The following is a 23742-nucleotide window of genomic DNA, read 5'->3' as shown; positions in this document are numbered from 1 at the left end:
ATTTTGCTTAGACTCAAGTGAGACGCAGAAGTTGTACTGCTGATGCAACATGATGTACTACTGATGTGACATGCCACAAATTAAAGCCAGGAATTCAAATTGAAGATGAAATCTTACTATCAAAATTACTTTCAAAATTATTGCTCTGAATTACCGTTTTATTTCAGATTATCCTAATGATAATGTTTTCTTATTGTCAACAAATCCCATGAAAGGCATGTATAAACCTCTAAMTGTAAGGTAAAGATCMGTGACCCATCAWTCCTTGTCATTCTCTAATAAGAACTTATAAATATTGTTCAACAAAGCACTAATTACKCTTASTTAAATACCCTTAAATTACTTACAATTTAAATCATCTTCCTAAAAATAATTTAACTSAGTGTCAGAAAAGACGACACGTTTGTTGACAACAAGAATAYAGGGTTGTTTTACTGTTGTAAATCAGGTTGGTTAAATAAATTATTTGGTCTTTATCTCTGTGGTATGCATCAGAAACCCAGCAACACACACACCGATGGCTGATGGAAATATAAAAATACAAAAAAAAAAAAAAACACCTCACACAACTAAAAGAAAAAATAATAACAGACTACACACAGAATGAATGAAGGTGCAGCTGTGCAAAAGTAATTTCAGTTTGTCTTATGACCTCCCCAAAAAATAAATACATAAACTATTAGTTGGATTAATTTTCTTGCTGAGATTTAGAAGAGATAAGAAAAACTAAACTGGTACTTTGGTAATTATTCACTCCAATTTTGGAGCAAACAAGGAGTGTAAAACCAACACCGTACTAGGAATCTGTTCAAATAACTAGCTGTTAGTTTCAGTATTGCTAGATATATTTTTATAAACCTAAGCTCTTCAGAATCAACAAATGACATTTCACATAAAATGCCATTTCTGGCCTTTTGCACCTTTTGGAAGTGACGGAAAACCAAACTTGTTGATCAACATGAAAAGTTTTTTTTTTTTTTTTTGCAATTTACAATACCAGAATGTTGAGAATCAGAATTTTTTTTTTTTTTTTTTTTTTTTTTTTGGCTCACAAGAAAAGAAAGTTACATTTGGAAAGTAAAGAAAATTTTATATGCTACTTGTTGACTCTAAGGGATTTACTCAAATAGTTTTCAAGCAATAAAAACTATTGCTTGAAAATAAATCAAACTTATTTTATAGTTTGATCTGAAATTGATAGTTTCACACCAAACATAATCCTTGAYACACCATTCCCACAATGAAACGTGGTGGTGGCAGTGTCATACWGYTGCTTTGCTTTTCTTCAGTAAAGGAAGCAGGTCAAAGTRTGTGGAAAGATGGATGGAGCTCAATACAGGGAGACCCTGGAAGATATCTTGCTTGAAGCTGTAAAATACCTAAGACTGGGGTAAAGGTTTCCTTCCTATTAGTACAAGAACCCTAAACCTACTTTCAGAGTTACAATGGTTTAGGTCAAAGGATWAGCATGTGGTAAAATRGCCCAGTCAAAGTCCAGACCAAAACGCTCTTTGAGAGTGTGCAATGAGAATTGAATATTGATGTTTATAGATCGTCTCCATCTAATCTCACTGATTCAATGTTAAACKCTACATTGGATTGGTCTACAACATATATCAATAAAAAAACAACTTTGCTTTAAGATTATAGTTTTCAATCAATATTTTGCTCTTAATACATATCACAGAAAATGGCTCCCCATTCAATTTTTAACGAGCAAAAAATTTAAGCTAAAAAATCTTTAAAACAAAAAAAAAAATCATTTTGCTTTTGTAAGGAGCAGCTCCTTAAAGAATCACTACGAGTGACCTCTCATGGCAAAAATGAGAAATTACTGTAAACTGTTCAATTGAGTCTTTGGTTTTGTGTACATGTAGCATAGATTTGGTGGTGTAATGAATATACTTTCTTAATCTCAGAGGGAAATTCATATATTTCRCAGCACAACAATTTGCTTGAATGAAAAGYAGCAAAACATATTATATGTTTTATTTTCTGAGGGTTAATTCTCTTCAATCTTGGGGACTTGAATTTGAAGCATGATAGTACTATAACCTTAATCTGAAAAATAATCTGATATCTTTCCCAATACTATCTAAAGTAGTTTTACCTACTTACTTTAGGTCCCACTGATGACTGTGTTAAGGTTTGCTGGTCAGCCTAAAATAAAGCCGATTTTTTTTCAGTTCCAATAGTTTTTATTAAAACTGCAAACCCTTCGCTGCAACCTAGTTATCCAAATCTGAGCAAGAAAGCAAAGGTATTTTCCTCCTGCAATCAAAATGTACAAGGAACTCTTGAGATACAAAAGAAAATGAAATCCAAACCCAAAAGTAAAGAAAACAAAAAATATGTTTATTTACACTTTGCATTCTCAATTAAGTTAACTCAGTTCCCCCACCCCATTTCTGTGTTTGTTATTCAAGTTTTTCAAATCAAATTATTTGGAACCCCTGGGGTAAAACACAAATACGCGCACACATACGCACGCACACATACATGCAATCCACAAAAAGCAGTCACACACATACACATACACACTTACAGTGTGATGGTGGATAACTCTGACATCCTGCACGAATGCTGAACAGCCTGTGTGGGCTCACTGAAGCATTTCTGAGCACAGCTGCTATACAGCACAAAGACAACACACAATACAACAAAAACAATGTCTTTAGGGACGCAGTCTCGCACACGCTCACACGTCTTCAGTTTGTCACGCACGCCTGGACCCAAGCAGCAGATGAAAATGGCATTATCTGCAGGGCTTTAAAAGACAGTCCTGTGGGACCTGACCAGGAGTGATGTCTGACTAARCTACAACTCCACAAAGATGCTCARGCTTCCTGGCAACAGGTTGTACATGTGAGTATAAAAGAAAGGTGGACACAACAGGTTATAAGATACCTTTAATACTTGACTTGCTTAAAACTGCTTAGTATTTATTCTTCTTAGCACTGATTGTGGTTTTGCTTTTCCAGTAAGATTATCCCCAGGCATATAAAATATACTTAGCACAATAATKAAATTTATGACCATATATATATATATATAGATAGATATGCCGTATTACAAGATGGCACAAAACATTATAAACTACCAGTTTATACTTGATTGTCAGAACTAAGAGTGCTAATGTATATAATATTTCATTACCCTACATGAGTTAGTAATAAACCCATCATAGTCAAATTTTAATACAAAATAACTTCTCGCAGAGTTGACTACTCTAAGCACATATTTCAGTCTCTGACTAAAATTTGTGATGCAACTTACAGATAAATGCTGGACTCATTTCCTCCGATATCAGGGGACTGGAGTTTTTGCACCAAGATGATGATGATCCCAATGAAGAGAACAAAATTGATCTGCCAAATAAAACAAAAGAACTTTGCAGGCAGCACAAAAAAGCTATTTTTAATTTTAAATAGTTGTCCATTTCTAGCTATTTTCAGCCACCCTTTACTAAGCCAGGCATCAAACTGCTGGTAAAAGACTGTTTGTTTTATTTAAAAATTGAAATTTATGCAACATGGAGTAAAAATATACATATTGTTTTTACTTATCAGGAAAATACTATGAACTCACCATTATTGAAGCCACAACTGGTCCTTTAATCACCCACCAGAGGGCAGTGTGCTCATTCGTTTCCCAGCATCTGTCGGTGACGACCAACACGSTTTTGGAAAACTTTCCATGATGGCAAATGAAACTTTCTATCACCATTCAAAGATTTCAGATTATATTTCTATTGYCTCGGAATAGAACTGAGCCTATAACTACCAGTGTATATTTACCCTGAATAGATACAATACCTGTTGACCTATTACAYGAAAGCCACGCTTTTGTGAATGTTACAATAAGCTATGTTTTAAAGAATCTACAGAGTATTTCAGTTCATTTATAATTATTGTTTTCGCTCTTCTAATGCTTCTCTTATTCTATGGGTTTCTGGTGTGAAATAAAGCACTGAAAACTTAATCCATCAAGCTAGCAATAACAATAAACATCCTAGATTTTCTTAGGAAGAAAAAGTTAACCCTTTAATTTAGTACTGCATCTGAAGCTAAAACTCAGTTATCAACCTTTGCATATTCAGCCTCCAATTTTGTTTGATCATATTTTCCAATATTGMCTMCATTGAGCATTACACAGGAGGTGCCAACGCCCCATTGACTGGGCATAAAAATAAGCAATAGCAAACTTATTCTGGGCACATCTGATACTATCTTTTTTCTCTGTGTTTGTGCTACTCTCTGAAAGAATGGCACCCCAGGCGATTATAGCACTCGCAATAAGAGTATCCAACTCTAAAATAAAACAAAGCTAGCAAAATACACGTTCTTATATACAAACATATGACACTGGTTGGAATAAAATGTTGCTACATACCCTGTGTCATGGAAATGAAGCCTCAGAACGGCCCAGACAGTCACACATATAGTTGGAGTTCCTATTATCCATAAACATACATAGATAAAGCACGGAGAACACAAATTACACCAATTACACCAGCTGCAGATATGCTTGGCAGTTAAAACAATAAAACAATTAAACCAATCAGAAATTGTTACATACCCCACCCGACAATGGTGTACCAGTAGAAATAGCGTCTCTCAGGGAAGAAGGTCTCGACCAGCAGAGTAAAGAGATACAGACCCTCGATGAAAAGCCAGAAATAGTTGGACATGACGCAGTAATGGAAAAATATCATCACTGCTTTACACGCCACCTGCATGAGGAAACACAGCGGCAGGATGTTGGAGCAGCAGGATGCTGAGATTTTGATCTTCAGAGAAATCTCATCTTTATCTGGACTCACTGCTTAAACCCTTTGAATTATAATCTGCAGTAATATGTGACAAAAATGTCAGATATTTGAAAGAAAAAATGCTCAAAAGTTGACTGCTCATATCCTTACATAACTGAGTACAAAAATGTACTGTTTCAGACCAATGCTCAATCATGACACAGGGAAATCTTATGTGTCTTACAGAGCCTTGAGAATTGACTTTAAGATGCTTTTGTTATTCTATAAATTACTAAATGACTTAGACCCAAATTAAATTAAAGACCTGTTACTGTATCAACCATACAGACCACTCAGGTCTTCTGGTTCAAGTCTGCTCTGCATTTGCAGAATCAGAACCAAACATAGAGAATCGGGATTCAGTTTTAATGCATCTCTATCCATCCATCTTCTTACACCCTTGTCCCTCAGTGGAGTTGKGGGGTTGCTGGTGCCCATCTCCAGCTAACGTTCCAGGCGAGAGGCGGGGTCACCCTGGACRGGTCGCCAGTCTGTCGCAGGGCAACACAGAGACACACAGGACAAACAACCATGCACMCACACACWCACACCTAGGGGCAATTTGGAGAGGCCAATTACCCTGACAGTCATGTTTTTGGACCGTGGGAGGAAACCGGAGAAAACCCACGCATACACAGGGAGAACATGCAAACTCCATGCAGAAAGACCGGGGCCGGGAATCGAACCCAGAACCTTCTTGCTGCAAGGCAACAGCTCTACCAACTGCGCCACTGTGCTGCCCTAATGCATCTCTAATCTGTGACAAACTTTCAGAAAACTACAGGGCTGCTGAAACACAGTTCCTTTGAATCAAGGCTAAAACTAATTTGTTAGAGATGCTTTTGACTAATAATAAGTGAACACAAATTAATTCTATTCTGGATTGCAACATTTTTATTATCTTTATTTTGCCACGGCAAATGTTTGTTTTTTGTTTTATTTTATGKTGTYATGTTTTTGTCACGTATAGTAGATTAAACTGCTTTGTTGGCGAAATGTGCAAACAAACTTGACTTGAGCATTGTAAATTTAAATGTACCGTTCCCAGCGTGTCATTTAACAGAAATTTATTTTATGATCCAACTCTGCTTTGAAGTTCTAGATAATGTTGTCTCTGACTTATCTGTTTTCCTTGGTTTTCATGATGCAACATGTTTCATAATATTCTCTAAAGTTGTGATTCAACTTTACATTTAGCAGTTAGATATTTATAGCAACACATTTTCTCCAAACAGGAACAGGAAGTGCAGCAGAAGGTAAACAGCGAAATGAATAAATAGAGTGATTTGGGACATTTTGGTTCTTATTTGGCTTTTAATCATCTTTATCCATGTAGACTGCAACTTCTAAAATAAGTAACGTCTGGATTCTTGCTAATCACTGTATAAACAGATGTGGTCAGTACAGGCAGCAGTGGTCAGTAAYTATCACTAATTCATATGAAAATGCTGCATGAACTGATTGAAGTGGATATTCAAACTACCCACAGGAATGACTCACCTCAATGTCAGGTGAAGTGTAATGTAGTGACACCATGTTAATGAATAGTGTCCACATTTAGAGTCKGGTCAGACAATTACAGAAGTGATCTAATTCAGAGTCCCTCCATGATGATGACCTTGCAATYACTATGGCAACAGAGGTAAAGGAGTAAATTTAAAAACAAGACCATGGTAGCCTTTCAGATGGTAATGGGCCTGCTGTAGAATATTTCAGCAGGCCTTTTCAAAGCCATTAGCCTATATAATTAGGTTTATTTGTCATGCCAGCTTACCAAAGCGGGCAATGAATTGTTTCTAGGGGAAGGCTTGGAGTTTGTTTTGCATTCGTAATCATAGAGGTTTAATATTTTACTGTACAAAAACACAAGCTTGTACCCAGTTGAAGTTCTCTCAAGATGTGAAACGAAAAAAGCCAGAAAAGCTGAAGGATAAATGATTCTCACGTAAAAAGCATAAATGCACTTTGACAAATTATTTAACATCCTCATCAAAACTTTGTACATGTAAATGTACCGGGACTATGTAAACAATAGAAGTCCAATTGCACAATTAYCTGCTTCTGATTGGTATAAATAAATTGATTAACTTTGCAATTTGAAAATGTTTTTTTATTAACAGCTGAACAAGCAAAGTTGTTTTCTTTTCCTCAGGTGGAAAACACACACACTCATGTTGTGTCTTTTTATTTTCACAAGGAATTTGCATTGACTTTCATTCATTTCAGTGGTCCAGCCCTGTCCCTCACTCTAACCCTAAACCTAACCATTACAAGTACATGCCTACCAGTAAACCTAGTGTAAATTTAATTCACACTTTAGCCCTAAATCTAAACCCTGACCCCAAAACAGCACTTCTTACGGGCTTTGGAGAACGTATTATTTGTTGTACAAATGGGCTTTACAAGGGGAGATATGCTGAAACTCACACACAATCTTGTTTCTATAAGCAAACACAGGATATATGATAATCATCAGTGATAACTGACTGTGTGCATGAAGCAGTGTTCGCTGTCTTCCTTAGGGTACAGCACGCCGTCCTTGATGAAGACAGAGATGGCTCTCAGGATGAAGGACACAAACAGGTTCATGTGGATGAAGTTTCTGGTGCAGTGCAGCTTCCTGCAGAAATGGGAGAGAGTGAGAGTGTGCACAGAGGAATGAGTCACATCTTTAACCTCAAACAATCAGGGCAATGTTTAAAACTGCGAGTCAAAATTGTCCAAATCAACATYAGTTTGAAATGAATCGAGCTTGTTTACAACAAGCTCCCGACAGGTTACCTACCTATATGTTCAGTAAAGTCTGTTTGGGGTGCAGGAGTGTTGGGTAGGGTGAGACAAACACTGTGTGATTAAGGAATGATTTACAATAACATTCACCATGAGAGGGAGAGTTTGTATTGGCACCCMTAGCTGTTCTGGGAGAGCTGTTTAGYGTGCAACTGAAAGAATAATKAAATYAATCATAATAATGATMATTTTAAACATTGAAGTCAAAGAGCTAAATTTAGGAAGCAGRAGAAAAACCTTTGCTGCAGACTTTCTGCAGACCTTTTGGAGCATCCTCTAAAACTAAAKAATCTGATCATCGTTAATTTAAGATCGAARAGGTTTTAAACAAAGTTTGTGAAAACACGTAAAAAKAAGCATTTCCATGACTTTGGCCACYTTAGAAATTGTGTTTGGAAAAGTTATTAWTCAACATTAACACATTCTATTTGTGAACCATTTTCAACTTATGAAATATTGAATGAGGATTACTAGCTTTTCCCAAATYTCTACTTCTCCTCATGAGTGCCATAYCATGCATATCATCTTRCAATGMATCATTACAAGTAGTGATGAGTAGTATCTCGATAACCAGTAAAGYGTCAGATATTCTGAATTTTGAAATCCAAGGTGTAAAAAAAATCCTTGCTTGTAAGGCCCTCTCTGTGATCAACAGAAAAATCTTTATGGAAGTTGTAAGAATCAAATCCTTATGATTGCACAAAAATCTTTTTTATTTTTTTGCAAGTTTCCACTAGTTTTTTAAAACTTAATGTAGGCATAGCTGTAGCATCTAGAAACACTGGTTCATTAGGGAAATTGTTATTTTAACTATAAATACAATCGATTTTAGCTATTAGAAAAGGACAGTCATTTTTAGTATAAACAACACACTCGTAATCAGAGGCTAAATTGTTGTTATAGTAAGAACAAAGTTCCAATAAGCACCCACTTATCTTGAGATATGAAAAATAAATATTTACTAATGAGAATATCTGTACAAGTATGGGCTATAGCTTACTATACTTGAGAAGTAAACACAATATGTAACTCCTCAGTGACAGCTGAAACATATTTTGTTCTTTTACAATAGACAAGAACAAACACTGCTAATTCAAACTACGCAGCTGAAGCCTTTTAATTAGTTTATTTAGGGACTTCCACTGGGATCAAACAAGTCTTTTGGAACGTGGTCCCTGCAGAGCTTGATTTTAARTTTACTGTAGCTGCAGCAGCTGCTTGCTGAATAGAATCAAAAACAGACTTTTTCTGWTTCTATTTTCACGTTCAACTATTCCTATTTTAGTTTCGAACTCACCTGAATYTGCAGAGAATGACCATGGCTGTGGTTAAAGAGACCAGTGAGGTGCTGTACCCGACTGTATACAGGGCTTTAACCGATGCAAAATAATCCTAATGATGGAGAACAARAGTCAGTGTCCATGTAGGAAAAATATGTATATTGAAACAAGAGGAGAAAGTCATACAGGTTTTGTCGTGTTGTCGTCAAGAAGGCAGATGTCCACATAGTGAGGATAAGGCTCAGACCAGCCATCCTCTGTACAGTTTCGATTGACCTTCCCAATTTCTGAAAATGTAAAAAAATATGTATAAAGTTTAACGCCTTAAAGAAACCAAYAGGGAAAACTTATTCTGACATTCAAAAAGCATTAAATGGAACGACCTAGCAGAGAAGGTGACTCACCTTCTTCAGGTGTCATGAAGTCRTGAAAGAACTCAGGACATTTGACCGTTACGACCTCACCGACATCGGCAGCCTGCCAGCAGGTCAAGTTGTCCCACATCCAAGGACACACTGAAATGTTATAAGAACATACTGAGTAACTTATATRTCAGTTTTATGATAAACAAGATGCATTTGATTCATAAAGACGAATTGTGGTAGAGTAGTTAAAAGCAGTGACAGATTATTTTTTAAAGACAGTGAATTCAGCCAGGAAGTRCGACTTGGAGAGACCAATTGTGGTAGCAGAAGTGGAAACCTTTTAATAATGTTTGTTTTGGACATTATAGGTTTCTTTTTTGGGGTTTTTTGCAATGTTGGCCTCATGGCAGAGTGAAAACCTTATCTCACTCCCACCTTAGGYTGGCTCTCCCAGTAGCCGAATTTATTATAATTTCTTGAGTTTTTCCATGTCTGTTCGCAGCAAACGAATCTCAAAAAAGCAGCTAAAATGCAGAATCCAGTGTTTTAAAATAAAGTGAAATAAAACTATCAAGTCTTTTGCACAAAGATACCACACTACAGTCTTATTCATTTTTTTCATATTAATATATTTTTTCATCAACCGTTTAATCTGTAACAATACAAGCAGAAAATGTAGCAAATTCCATGGAAAATTAGGTGACTAATCGGACAACAAGAACAAACGCGTCAAGAAAAATATGACAAATCTAAAACTAAAACCATGAATGATAACGTAACTGTACATAAGGCATGCGGCTGTGCAGAAAATAAAATGCATTCAGTGTTTTTCTAGAGTAAACCACAGAATCACATTTTTTAAGTGTTGGCTCTAGCCGTGCTTTTAAGTTGAAAATCTCTGAATTTTTTCCAAAAGCTGCTGCTGCCATCACTGTCATTGCTTTTCAGAAAAGCTATCCATAATAGCAAGAAACTGTCACTTCTCCAATGAGGTGAATGGCAGAAAAAGTGGTTGTGGCTGTTTATCTGAGGCAGTTCGTGTGCAATCTGTCAGGTAGAAATGATCACAACAGCCAAAGAAAAACCATCAAGCCCTACTCTGACACTTCATGTTGCAAGTGTTGTGTTTTTATCACCAAATAMGTTGCAGTGAGAAAGCAGAAGAAACACAAGGATCAAAATCATAATTTAAAGTTGCACTGTGATTTTTTAAAAATTATTTTAATTTTAATTTTTGGTAAATAGTCACACAAATTCAATAATTGCTTGTTTACAGTTCAATTTCTTATTGACAACACACTACATAGGAAAACATTTAACCCAAGAAATTCAACTTTAAATGATCTGCTGAAGTGACTTCGGATTGCAACTTGATATAGCAAAAAAAGTATATTTTATTTGCACATATATATATATATATATATATATATATTTTTTTTTTTTTTAATGCTGAAAGTGACTTCCAAAGATATGTCTGGTATTGGGTACAATTAGAGAACTTGTTTTGCTCTTAGTCAAATTCAATGCAGGAGTTTTATCATTATTTTTTCATTAAAACTGAAAATAAAAAAGAAGATGCAGATCTGCAAATTTGATTATTTATTAATTACATTAGTTTATCTGTTTTAGGTAACTTTAGTTCTGGATGTATTATAGGACTTCAAGGTTTCTCTTGCACATTTAAGTAAAAAGTGACAAAGAAAATTTTGACTTCTTAGAAATAAGTTGTCACTTAATTGAAGTAAAAAATGTTCCACAGCAGTACTTCATCCTCCCAGAAAAACAGAAAGCCGCTCTACCAAACAGGRTTTTACTGAAAGCAAAAGAAATGTAACTTYCCGTGACTGAAAGCAAAATTTTCACTATTCACGCTGCTTCTGCTTGACTAACTGTTCCCTTGAAAATCACGTCCATGTAATTCAATAAATTCCACGAAAAGCTTAGTTGTAAGTTGATGTTTTCAATTTATTATTTATTTTTTTTTTTTTTTACAAATTCAGATTTTTCTGTTTTGTTATACTGTGAGCTGCAAAAGTAGAGAAAAACATTTGTATATCTTGTTTTTTAAGGAAATATTTTTTGTCACATAAATTCACAACTGCTCTGAAAATAAACTAATCTAACTTATGTCAAATCCTTCCTACTGTGAAGAGAACATCTAACAAATAAAAAGTGTGCAGGTCTTTATATTCGACATTTGTCTGAAGCTACTTTATTGCAGTTTTAAACTAATATTTTACTCTTTATACTTCCCATGACGATCATCCCTCACCTGCTTCCATCTATTTTTGTACGTCACCATTTTTGTGGTCTTTGCTCTCCACCTGCTCCRTCTCTATCGCTTTGCCTCATTATTTCTGCTGCAGCAGTTTTCTGGGTGCGGACAGGTTCCCAGTCTGTGTTGTTTGTGTTTGGAATGTATTTTGTRGTGTGGCYGCATCTTAGTGTGCATATGTCTCTTCACATACGTGTGTGTGGGGATGTGTTTGCAGACCTTTCGCTTCTCCGCTTGCCTCCCTAATCTGTTTTGGTTCTGTCTGCTGAGCCGGACACGGAGCCAATTACCTTTTAAAGGGCAAATCGGAGCCAAATGAGCCGCACTGAGCCACAGAGGTAAGGCTTAATAAAAGACTTTGTCTGCATCGCTGGCCATCTTACACAATATCCTACAAGCATCCTGAATCTTYGCTGAGCAGCAGAGGTGGGTAGAAACTGGAAACATTCACTGTTACATTTACTTAAATGATGTTTTGGAGAAAAAAAAATAAAATACTTTGAGCATTTTTACAAGACTTGAACACTGTATCCTATTTTAACGTGCTGCTACTGATTACTACCTACTGAGGTATCAACATTTTATGGTGAAAATATTAGATTTTCTTCTCCTTAAAAATTATTTTGTAATTCCGTCATCCATTTGTATTATTTTATTCATTTTATATGTTTTTTGTTTGTCCATCATTTTTAAAATATGTAACGTGTGAGAAATTGCACATAAAATGAAACCAGCGCTCCAGATACTTAAACAGCRAAGCTACATTTTGCCTAATAATTACAARATTGGATCAAATACAYCCTAAATGTCCAAAACCAACATGGTAGTCAATGTAAATGTGGAACTATCAAAAGACCTGAACAATCCAGAAACATCAGTTTAATAAAAATTTATTTATTTTTACCCTGCTTCCCCTTTTTTACCCTATTTCTTTTTTTCATGCTTTTTTCAAGCCTGCAAGCAGAAATTCTGCAAAGCAGTCACTTTTATTTCCCCACCAACGATTTGCTGTCAGCAGAAAGAGCAGAATGGCGTCTTCAAAAGGACAAGAGRAGACAGGGATCAGTTAAAGGGTCAAAGAGGGCCAACACGTGACTCTGTGCACTGACAGCGTAAAGTTATATATAACCCCCTCCAACTAAACACCCTCTGTTACAGAGGAAACAACAACAGGATGTTTGATTTTCACCAGGAGCTACAGAAAACNTTCTTCTCCTTAAAAATTATTTTGTAATTCCGTCATCCATTTGTATTATTTTATTCATTTTATATGTTTTTTGTTTGTCCATCATTTTTAAAATATGTAACGTGTGAGAAATTGCACATAAAATGAAACCAGCGCTCCAGATACTTAAACAGCRAAGCTACATTTTGCCTAATAATTACAARATTGGATCAAATACAYCCTAAATGTCCAAAACCAACATGGTAGTCAATGTAAATGTGGAACTATCAAAAGACCTGAACAATCCAGAAACATCAGTTTAATAAAAATTTATTTATTTTTACCCTGCTTCCCCTTTTTTACCCTATTTCTTTTTTTCATGCTTTTTTCAAGCCTGCAAGCAGAAATTCTGCAAAGCAGTCACTTTTATTTCCCCACCAACGATTTGCTGTCAGCAGAAAGAGCAGAATGGCGTCTTCAAAAGGACAAGAGRAGACAGGGATCAGTTAAAGGGTCAAAGAGGGCCAACACGTGACTCTGTGCACTGACAGCGTAAAGTTATATATAACCCCCTCCAACTAAACACCCTCTGTTACAGAGGAAACAACAACAGGATGTTTGATTTTCACCAGGAGCTACAGAAAACYGAACACATCAGACCACAACAGTATCAAATAAGCCCATAGTAAGGTTAGAAAAAGTTCTGCTGTTTTTGACTAACATGCAGAACCTCTTTGTGCAATGTAGCAACAGTTCACCATTAAATCACCATTTGATAAATAAGCTGAACTTCCAACTCGTTTGAGGTTTAAGCTTGTTATCTCACACTGAATCGTTTTCTTTTTGGGGGTGAGGTGCGGGGCAGGAGAGGCTCGGTGGCTGTCAGCAAAGAGGTGAGTCACAGGCGCAGTTAGGAAGTTGCAGTCTGCTGGACAAATTTCTAGCAGCAGGAGACCTGCAGCAAACGCTAATGAAAACCACAATCCATAGCCAAGAAAATAATTGCTTCCAGGAACCACATAACAAGATTCCTGTGTTTTCTAAAAAAGGTGACATTGGAAAAAATCTGAAAGCAGCTCAGCGTGACATCACAGGCAAACATTTTCTTTTGTAGACTAACAGAGGACAGGATGTGCTATTTAGCAGCCTCACTGAGACGGGATTTTTCGAGAATGAACATAAAGCTTCATCTCTCATCCCTACATGTTCCTTTCTGATCCTTACAACCCAGAAATTTGGCAAATCACTAAGTGGAAAAAAAGCATAGCTTTTTCCATTAATTCTCTGAGGCTGACACACGACTTTCATCAACGGATCTTCTGAGTGTCCACCGAGTTTCCAAAGATGCACAAAATTTAATCACAGCAGTGGAAACCAGGAAAAGCRACAAATCTAATGCTGAATTATGAACATAGAAGTCTGCAGAAACACTCATACCCTTACTTACCAAATTCAATGTCATCTGAGTTGTGCATTTCTATCATTTCCATGCATTTCTCATGTTCACGCTTTATTATGCAGTGCCCAGACTCTGAGGTGAYCTGCAGAGAAACAAGAATTAAACTGGTGTCACATCAAAAGCAGGTTTCAGAAACCATTAAATCACATTCTGCTAATGTCGTATGAAAGAAAGCATGTTTAACACTTATTTGGAAAAAAAAAGCTGAAATTATGCTTGGGAGGAGAAAAAAAATTATAAATAATGACWCAATTTGTTACTAATATTGCTTAACTGATAAAACCGGCGAGGAAAAACAYGATTGTGAAACAACTATATTTAATGTTTTCCCTGATTTAATTTATTTTTATTTTACTTGTCGTTTTTTTTTTAAGAAGAATAATTCTGGATTGAAAAGGTTTTAGATACACTGGGGTTTTAAACTTGTAAAAGGTGTCAAAGCACCAGGACACCCAATAAAGCGAGACGCGAAATGAAACACAAAAAGGGCCAAGCACATAACTTTGTGGAACTCCGTACTTGAGAGTAATCAAACATGCTGGATAAATACTTATAAATGCTAAATAAATACATTTTTGAGAGTATTAAGAGAATGATCATTTGGGTGTTGTCTTAAATATTTTTTCAGTTTTTACGCTGCACATGTAAAATTGAAAGTTGCTGGAGACCTGCAACAAATCTAACTTAGATATCTAATGAGTAGCGACACTAATTGTAAATGTCGGTCATATTTATCAAGGTCAAAATTATTTGTTTCTCAWTGAAGGTTTGGAGATATTACTAATTCCCTTATGCTGGTGATTTTAAAAAAAATCAAAACAATCTTTAAATCTTTYATGAATCTAATGAAAACAAGTTGCTGGGTCTCAACAAATATTTACTGTGAAAGTCCTGACATTCTACCGGCCTGGTGCAACTTGAGGACAAAATGCAAAATGCAGAAATTSCACTCGCAGAGCGAAGGAAAGTGAAACTAGACACATGAACTATTTACTCAGAAGAGTTGCAGTCGCTGCTTGTCATCTTCTCACTCAACGTTTCCTGTTGCTCTCTTGAGGCCAATCTTTGATTTGCGCCCCCAGCCCCTCCTTCGCTCTCACAGTGAAATAATAGGTGTAATATATCCCAGCCCTCTGAGCCACGGCTGACTCATCACTCCATCTCTGCCCTCTGATATCAATTCACTTCGCTGCCCTGCTAAGACTGGGACGTCAACTGCCTGAAAATGTCCAAGAATTCACTTCTTTCTTCGTCATGATGCACGTGGCTGGAATTTGAAAACTGCTCCATCGTGTATGAATCACATGAGCATCATCAGAGACATATCTGTGGTGTTAACACATCCAATCAMGCAACAAAGAAATTCGGAGGAACACAGCTGCTGCTTCTTTTCTTCTCAGCGAGGGTCAACATCGCCTGTTTTTCATATTGATCAATAAAACATTTTCTCCCATACCGTTCGAGAGGAAGAGCGCCTTTCAAACTCACACGTAGCATCCATGTTGCTAAGCAGCATATAACCAGCRTACTGAAGGCAAAGCTTCCCACATGAGAAATAATTGGATGCAGATGACTAAGATATGTTTGGCATGAATTCAGACAGACCTGTCAGATGAAAGGATGAATGTGTTATTCTTAATTTATGCAAACAGAGCGGCAGATATGGTTRTGCTTATTGAAAACAGATCTTTAGTTGGTTCCAGYTCCTTTTATGCTTTGAATAATTTRTTCTGATCAKTTAAGAYGGTTCTTTGCCAGTAGCTCCTAAATCAGAGTGTTTCTTTGGGAATTCTCATGTCATTAATTTTAAACATTAGACAAAACAGCTGTTATAATAGATTTTAGCCAATGGAAGTTACAGTGTTAACRTCAGAAGTGTTAGATAGATGAAACAAAATAGTCAGCATATGACTTTTAGTAACATGGCGTCTCTGAACCTCTCAATCTGAAAACTGATATTAGCTATAGTAATATTTTATCAACTCTCCTAGAGTGTATCTGTGCTGTATATCAAATGTAATTAAAGATCGTTTAAGCCTTTTTATTGCTGTTTTGACCAATAACATTACATTAAACCTTCTTTACTAAAACATAGCTTGTATTTCATTTTACAAACACAAGGTAAATAGTATTTGTGAAATGGAAGAAAAATGATTCAGGACTTTCAAGATTTTCTCCAAATTTAAAAGGTGTAGACTAATTGATCTAAAACCTTAGGAAGCGTTTTGTCRTTTGTTCTCCCAGAACCACATCCAGAGAATGTAGTTTTCACCTGCTGGATTAGATGGAAGATGTCTGAACAATTTCATGTCTTTTGACAGATTTGCGTCTGGGTTTTGACTGAGCCATTCTCATATRTTGTTAATTTAAAGTTAGAGCCACACTTCCTGGCTCTATGCTGAGGGTCATGGTCTCCTGACTGTCCTAAATCTTTTGTATCGTTTAAAAGATCTCCTTCAGTAACCTTCAGTATGGABYTTAACCAGTCTGACCCTGTGAGAGGAAAGCATCCCCACAGCATCATTGTCTCACTGTAGGTGTAGTGTGTCCAGTTTGAAATTAAAGGCCTGTTACGTCCACCAAGGGCACAACATATTTGAGGACACGAGACAAAAAGATGAGGGTTCAACAAATTTTATTCTTAATTTCTCTTCACYTTGGTTTTCTTACTTCAGCTTCTTTTGATTTTCTGTGAAGAAAATGGAGTTAAAGACCCTCAGATCCTGTGTCCCAAAAAATGAAGAAAAACAAAACCCCAAAAGTATTAACAGAAAGTTGGACCTGGTGAGCCGATCAAACAGAACAAAACGGTACAGCAGGCGGCCAACCCTATACAGGGCCGTCGAAGCCCCTACTAGTACCGGACTAAAGCAAAAAGATCCTAATACAAAAGAAAGATCGAAAACAGGACAACCGGTCCCACCACGCCAAAATCACAAGAAAAAAGCAAACAAACAAAGACTAACAGAAATACCGCATGGCAGGCTGGAAGCGTCAGCTGCGGCCCACAGCGACTGGATGTGCGCGCACAGCGCCCGTTGGTGGTGGAGCGAGCGGAAGCAAGTGGAAAGGCAGAGCTTAGGCGGGAAGATGGTCTATTTATAGGCGGACCAACAGCGCCACAAATTAACGTAATTAAATAACCAAAAAGAAATTATCCAAACTCCAAAATATATTAACAAAAGGTCCTTCAACTAAAGCCTATAAGAAAACAAAGAAAAGACAGACAAAAATCATAATGTGCCCGAAGCACGTAACAAGGCCACATTTTCTCTGTGTGCTATATATGACTTGAGGTAGAATTGGATTAGAAATTGTTCGATGTTTTCTTGCTGTAGWGGMTTTCTTTTAGCCACCATTTAATAAAAATCAGATTTGTGTAGAGTAATTTCCAAATTGTACAAAGGCTTTTATTTTTCATCCACTATCATTACAGAAGCGTTTTACTTCGAGTACAATGATGAAACAGAAAAACATAACAGCTGATGGATAGAACACAGAACAAGACAAAAAAAATGGAGACGCTGAAGAACATTATGCAAATTCTCCTGAAATTCCACCTTAACCAGTCACCATGGCAATACTGCAGGGATCCGAAATCAATGAGACAAATTTTCATGTGTGCTTCTTATTCTCCACTTTCAATCATTTCTCCTCTCTGAAACAGATGTCTGTCCAGATAAGCCCTCCATCTTGCAACTGCAGAACACACTGTTTCCCTCCCCAAGGCTATTTTCTGAGGCCGGATAGCTCTGTGACTCCCACAGCAGTGTGCAGAACAGATAATAAAATTCCCATTTGACATGGCAGACTATCGGATCCACCGTAAAGACCAGAGTCCATACAAATAACGAGCACATTACTGCATGGCTAAAGGACATGGTAAGGACCTTGTACGTTAGGATGAGGGTTTGTTTTTATTTTTWTYTTTTATCTAAGATGGCATTTTTAATTCAATTTAAAGGTGAGAAAAGATCAAACTGCTTTGTTAATTAGGTGTTGCATTTTGGTTTCCTTTTAGAATCGGGTAAAATAAGCGGGAATCTGTCTGATGCAGCTTTTAAAGTCCAGCTGCGCTGCATCAGGGCGCCTAATATGATTCCTCCCACTCATCTTTCATCCTTTTTAATTGCAATGGGAGCGCTAATAACTGTGAGTCACAGCAGTTGGATTCACAGCTCTCCGGTCAGCCAGGCCATCTGCTATTGTTCTAAGAAGAGGGCATAYGGCTTAACATGAAGCTGATCCTGGAACTGTAACGTATGCTGATGCTGTCGGTGGGGACATTTCATGTATTTTTTATTTTTTTTACAACCACAGCACATATACTATACATGTGCACAGGCATGTTTAGGAAAACAAAGATTGACCTGAGACATGGGATGCCGGTGGTGCAGGTGTGCAAACATTTCATTTTACATCTTACACGATTGCAAACCTGCACGCATATTCAGAACATACAGACAAATGACTCACCAAGTGCAGGAACAAAAAAATCGCAGTGAGCAGGTAGCCTTTCATCGTGCCYGGTGAAGAGCGTGTGTCCAAATGTGCTCAACAGTATCGGTTTAAACGTGGATTGGTGTTTGAAGGGATTCGCTGGAATCTGGTCCTTGGTGTCACAACAACATTAAGGACTCTGGAATGTGCACAGAAGAGAAGACGGAGCATCAATATACAGATTTACTCAATGAAATTGTTAATTAAACAAATATGTATGCAGCAAAATGATTTATTCATGTTTTTTTTTTCCTTCGGATAATGAAAAACAAATCTGAAACATGAAGATATATCCTCCCTTCTACTCAATAATGTGACAAACCGCCCTTCATTGTGAATAMTGCTTTGGATGTCTATAAGCTTTGTACACCAAACATTTTCACAGATTATTATTTGTACTGTGACCGTGTCCTATAACTTAGGTTGCCAGTTCAAATCTTCACTCATCCTGTCTCAGTCGTTGAGCTCATGGGCAAGACACTTCCCCTGGTTTGCCTGCTGGTGGCGATCAGAGGATCCGTTGGTACTGATTGTATGTCAGCCTCAGGGCAGCTGCRGCTACAACGTAGCTCGCCACCATCAGTGTGTGAATGACTGGCATTAATGTAAAGCACTTTGGAGTCCTCAGAGCACTATGAACATTCAGGCATTCATTTACAAAAATTCAACCTCAGTTAGATCCTCAGGGAYGTCTCTGTAAGTCTCCCCAAAGATTCTCAATTTGATTATTTCTGTCTCTCCTTTGACTGGGCCATTCTGACACATGTATTGATCAGAGCTATTCCGTTATAGTCCTTGCTGTGCATATAAAAATCGTCGTCTCTTTCAGGACTGTGATGCATTTAAATTCATTCATCTTCCCATCAGCTTTTGAGATTTGTATTTCTACTGACATTAAAATATGCACAGATAGGCTCTATAACTTTTGAAGGTATATTAGTTGATACAGCCAGTGTATTAGTTACACCGAATGTAGTTAAGGAGCAGCCAAAAAGATGGCAAAGTGTTCAGATTAACTATAAAAGTTTATTTATTTGGTATTTTGTGTTGATCTATCAAAWGAAAACCAAATACAATCCATTAAAATTTGGAGTTCTAATGTGACRAAGCAAAAAGAAAAAAGAAAAGAAAAAAAAAAAAAGAATGGCAGAATTTTTTTTATTTTATTTATTATTTATTTATTTGACATTTATTTTTTGAGGTATTTTTTTGCATTGTAATGGAGACCAGGGGCTGCACTAGTCAAAAAAATGTGATTATGGGTGCTGTGTTATGTATAACTGAGTTGCAGACAAAATGTTTCATTATTTCAGCTTTTCAGTTGTGTTAAGACATTCATTCTGTAATAAAAAAAAATGTCAATCTGGGTTTAACCTGTTAAGCTTCTTTTGGTTTAAATCAACCAACAGAACCAACAGAACTGGAAAAGGTAAAGGTAGATTAACTTAACTCATTCTTTGGATTCTCCTTAGATTTGTTGAAGTGTAATGATTTGTATTAATGCAGTATTTCTCAACCATGGTCCTCATCGCCCCCCTTGCTCTGCATGTTTTAGATGTGCCTCTATTCCAGAACAGCTGATTCAAACGATTGCATGACCATCAAGTACTGCAGAAGCCTGTTAATCTCCCAGAGATACAATTCAGGTGTGTGGCAGAAGGGAAATACCTAAAACATGCAGGACAGGAGGGTGGTGAGGACCAGGGTTGAGAAACACTGTRTTAATGTAAATATTTATTGGTAACATTTATTATCTTTGATGTTAAGTTTGTGTAAATATCGTTCGCTTTCCGATTCCCAATTGTCATCGTTACTTCCTCTAAATATCTCAGGGTATAAAAGACATCTAGTTGCTTTCAAGGTGTAAAGGTGATTAATTTGTACATGTAACCTGCACTACTTAAATCAATTCACCCCATTTTCTTGCCCATACTTCTCTGTTAAACATTGAGCCTCTGCTAGTCAGAAGTAACATGTTGATTGTAGCTGATGTGAAGGATTATAAAATTGTTCAGCATCTTGTGTGAAATGTTTGGGTTTTAGGAAGCGCACATGTCGTATTGTTCCTAAATGCAACRGTTTTTTGTTTTTTTTATTCAGATCTGTCATATGACATCAGAATGATGATTATCCATTTTGTTGCTAAATGGATAAAAGTAAACTTTTTGTGTATTTATTTAACTCGCCTCTAAAGTTTCATATAAAATATTGTATTTCATGATACATTTTTTCAATCTATAATATTTAATCTTTGGATTTTAAATTCTTTTGAGCCCTGCTCTTGTGTTTATTTATATTCTCTTTAATAATTTATTACAGACCATCTTAAAAAATAATGAATCCTCTGTGTCATATAAAAACTATTGCTACACTTAAGCATACATAATGCACCAGCATGGCAAGACAAATGGATTACATTTATTGTGACAATTGTTTTCAAAGTAGAGACACTGTTTGCTTTTTTTTTTATCACACTAAATCTCAAAGCTATGAAAAGAAACCAGTGGATTTAAAAGTRGAACAGAAATACCTGTCATTAGTTTTATGCTGTTATGCGATTCTACTTTGACTGAGCATGACATTTCCTGAAATTCCCTTGGACGTGAGAATCTTTCCATTAGTTTCTGATAATTAATGGATGACATAGTGACTGTTTAATCAGAAGATCCTTAATTCATAATGAACTTGTACTAAAAACACATGTACATTGTGCTTTCCTCCAAATGTTGCTCTTTTATGACAAAAACAACGACTGAGTTTGCAGCAGACCCTGTCACAGCTGACTCATGGTGCTCAGGAATCCACACATGAACACACTCACCACATGCACACACAGACACATCAAGTGGATGCTCGTTTTTAGGCTCTTCTTACATAGCATTTTGCATTTATACCATAAAGGACACCAGGTTTTCTTCTTCTTTTTTTTTTTTTTACCAATTATGTGTCCAAAAAAGAAAGGATACTGATTACCACATGTGCACATGTGTCATATACGTTTCCTTCTAGACTGTAAACATTAAAGATGCATCAATAAGACGGGTCCTGGATGACTTATTTTGCAGTTTTTCTTTGAGGTCTGTGGTGCAGATCCTAAACCATAAGAGAAAGTTTTTGCTGCATGTTCTTTGATAGAAGTAACAATTCTGAATCTCACAAAAAATGAAAGACGCACAAGTTTACCCTCATTCATGGGCAAGAGTTGATTAGACATCAAAACCAATGGGAGCGTTTAGTTTTTATTCAGTTATTTAAGAGAGGAAATAAAACAGATTATTGCGTTTTGACCTGCCAATAAACATTCAGAGCCGAATCAGTCTCTGGCTTTTTGATGAGTTCTACTAATTTGGCTCATTGCTGTGATATTCAAATATTTCATGTGTCAAAGTTTTGACACTAATGTCACAAAATCTTTTTAAATGTCTGGAAAATCAGTGGCTGCTTCCCCTACCTGGAGATTTAATTGTGTTCACCTCAAATAGACAGAAGTTAGTACTGGAGGATTGTTTGCTGAAAGATTTAAAGATATATACATAAAAGTAACAGGCCTATAATTTAGTTCATTTTTCATTATTATTAATATTGGAAAAATCTTACAAAATTTGAGTGGCATTTTAATTGAAGTGGGGCYTAAGTGGGCCATCACTTGTGTTACAGAACTGCTAAACATTTAGCAGCCTGGCAAAGCTCGACATCAAACTGTGAATCCAAAACCCAATGAAAGAATGTTGGAGTACAATTTAAAGTTGTGCATTGTAAACACAAGGTAAATATGTTCTACTTGTGAATCTAAATGTGTAYATATTGAAAAAAATTATTCACCTTTCAATCATTGGACAAACTGTCCAGTTGATTTGTAAGTTTCTAATTAAAAAAATGTGTGTAAAGAGTTACATTTTTAAACCAGCTCATCTCACTTGTTTTTTTTGTTGTTGTTGTTTTTTTGTTTTTTTTAACACCTTACACAACCCAACAGCTTCCTGTTAATACCACGATTCACAGAAAGTAAAACGCATTCTGACCAGCAGCAGCAGCWGCAAACACACGTAACATGTAGGCAATCACTGAAACAGCAGAACATGCATACATGTTCTCTCAGAGGCAGTTCATGCAAACAGATGAATTTCACTATGTGTCCTTTCCCCACTGAATCCAATTACCTCTTACCACATCTCTCAGATGCTTCATCAAGTAATAGAACAGACAGCGCTCGGGGGGCCAAAACCCAGAAATTTTAGAGGGTGGAACCAAACAGTGGGAAACAAGACTGAGAAAATCAAACATGTGCTTAGTTGGTTTTACTGTCTTGGGAGCCATTAAACCAGTAGTTTCTTGCAGCACAAAAATTGAATTGGGTTAAAACAAATCATATGTGTTTGGGATTAACAAAGCTCTGAAGCAGGAAACAGCTGTTAGGCTGAACATTAAATCATCCTGAGGGCAAGAAGCTGGATTTGTGAGAGTCACATGGAAGTCTCTGATGTGTTAAACACTGCTGTGTGATTTACAGCAAAATTATGCACTGATTCCAGTAAGATRATGAAACTTMAAAAAAAAWAWAAAWAAAAATTAGACAGAAATGTACATTTGTTGGGCAAAACTTTAGCAGAAAAACAAAAACATGCCCAGGCTAAGATGAGAAGATATGCAACAATGACTGTGTTACTGTTCCAATGTACACAAGCTTATACAAATAACCAGAAGAACTCTGTGTACATAGTCTATCAATTGTAGATATTATTTAAAAGAACTATATCATCCATAAGCCTCCTAATTAATGCTTGAATATAAAATGTTTCTCTCTGCCTAATCTGGAAGGATGCTTCCAATTAATTTAAGCCACATGCAATGCTGTAAATGTGAACACCATGTCTATGTGRATAATGTAGCCCTTTTTATCTTATTTCTTGATTATTTTAGTATTATTATTATTTCTAGCCATCACAGGGATCAAGCAGCCCAAAACACACCAGCCTGTAAATCAGCTCCAACGATGTCAGGTGATGCGTGCCAGAACAAAAACAGCCTTAATTACAATCAATATGAGACAAATGTTTCTTCCCTCAGTGCTGCAGAATCAATAGGATAATTTTGCCCT

General features: G+C 36.4%; 1 protein-coding gene across 4 annotated transcripts in view; it reads right to left on the bottom strand.

Moving 5' to 3' along the window:
* adcyap1r1a (adenylate cyclase activating polypeptide 1a (pituitary) receptor type I) overlaps positions 1 to 18783 on the bottom strand; it is a 23980-nt gene extending 5197 nt beyond the window's left edge. For 2 of the 4 annotated variants that reach the window (XM_017310114.1, XM_017310115.1), the window contains exons 1-11: positions 18621 to 18783; positions 14133 to 14226; positions 9285 to 9395; positions 9067 to 9167; positions 8898 to 8992; positions 7298 to 7430; positions 4579 to 4732; positions 4393 to 4453; positions 3589 to 3658; positions 3277 to 3368; positions 2546 to 2629 (exon numbers count right to left, since the gene is read on the bottom strand). In XM_017310114.1, the coding sequence (XP_017165603.1) occupies positions 2546 to 2629; positions 3277 to 3368; positions 3589 to 3658; positions 4393 to 4453; positions 4579 to 4732; positions 7298 to 7430; positions 8898 to 8992; positions 9067 to 9167; positions 9285 to 9395; positions 14133 to 14226; positions 18621 to 18665 (1040 nt within the window). In that variant the 5' untranslated portion in view covers positions 18666 to 18783. The remainder of the gene's footprint in view (positions 1 to 2545; positions 2630 to 3276; positions 3369 to 3588; positions 3659 to 4392; positions 4454 to 4578; positions 4733 to 7297; positions 7431 to 8897; positions 8993 to 9066; positions 9168 to 9284; positions 9396 to 14132; positions 14227 to 18620) is intronic. The other 2 variants (XM_017310116.1, XM_017310117.1) reach the window with 1 other exon arrangement.
* Between the last annotated feature and the right edge of the window lie 4959 nt (positions 18784 to 23742).

The sequence above is a fragment of the Poecilia reticulata genome, linkage group LG17 (assembly GCF_000633615.1).
Source record: "Poecilia reticulata strain Guanapo linkage group LG17, Guppy_female_1.0+MT, whole genome shotgun sequence".
Taxonomy (NCBI): domain Eukaryota; kingdom Metazoa; phylum Chordata; class Actinopteri; order Cyprinodontiformes; family Poeciliidae; genus Poecilia; species Poecilia reticulata.
The sequence above is the reverse complement of the archived record's forward strand: the minus strand, read 5'-3'. Positions and strand labels throughout refer to the sequence as shown.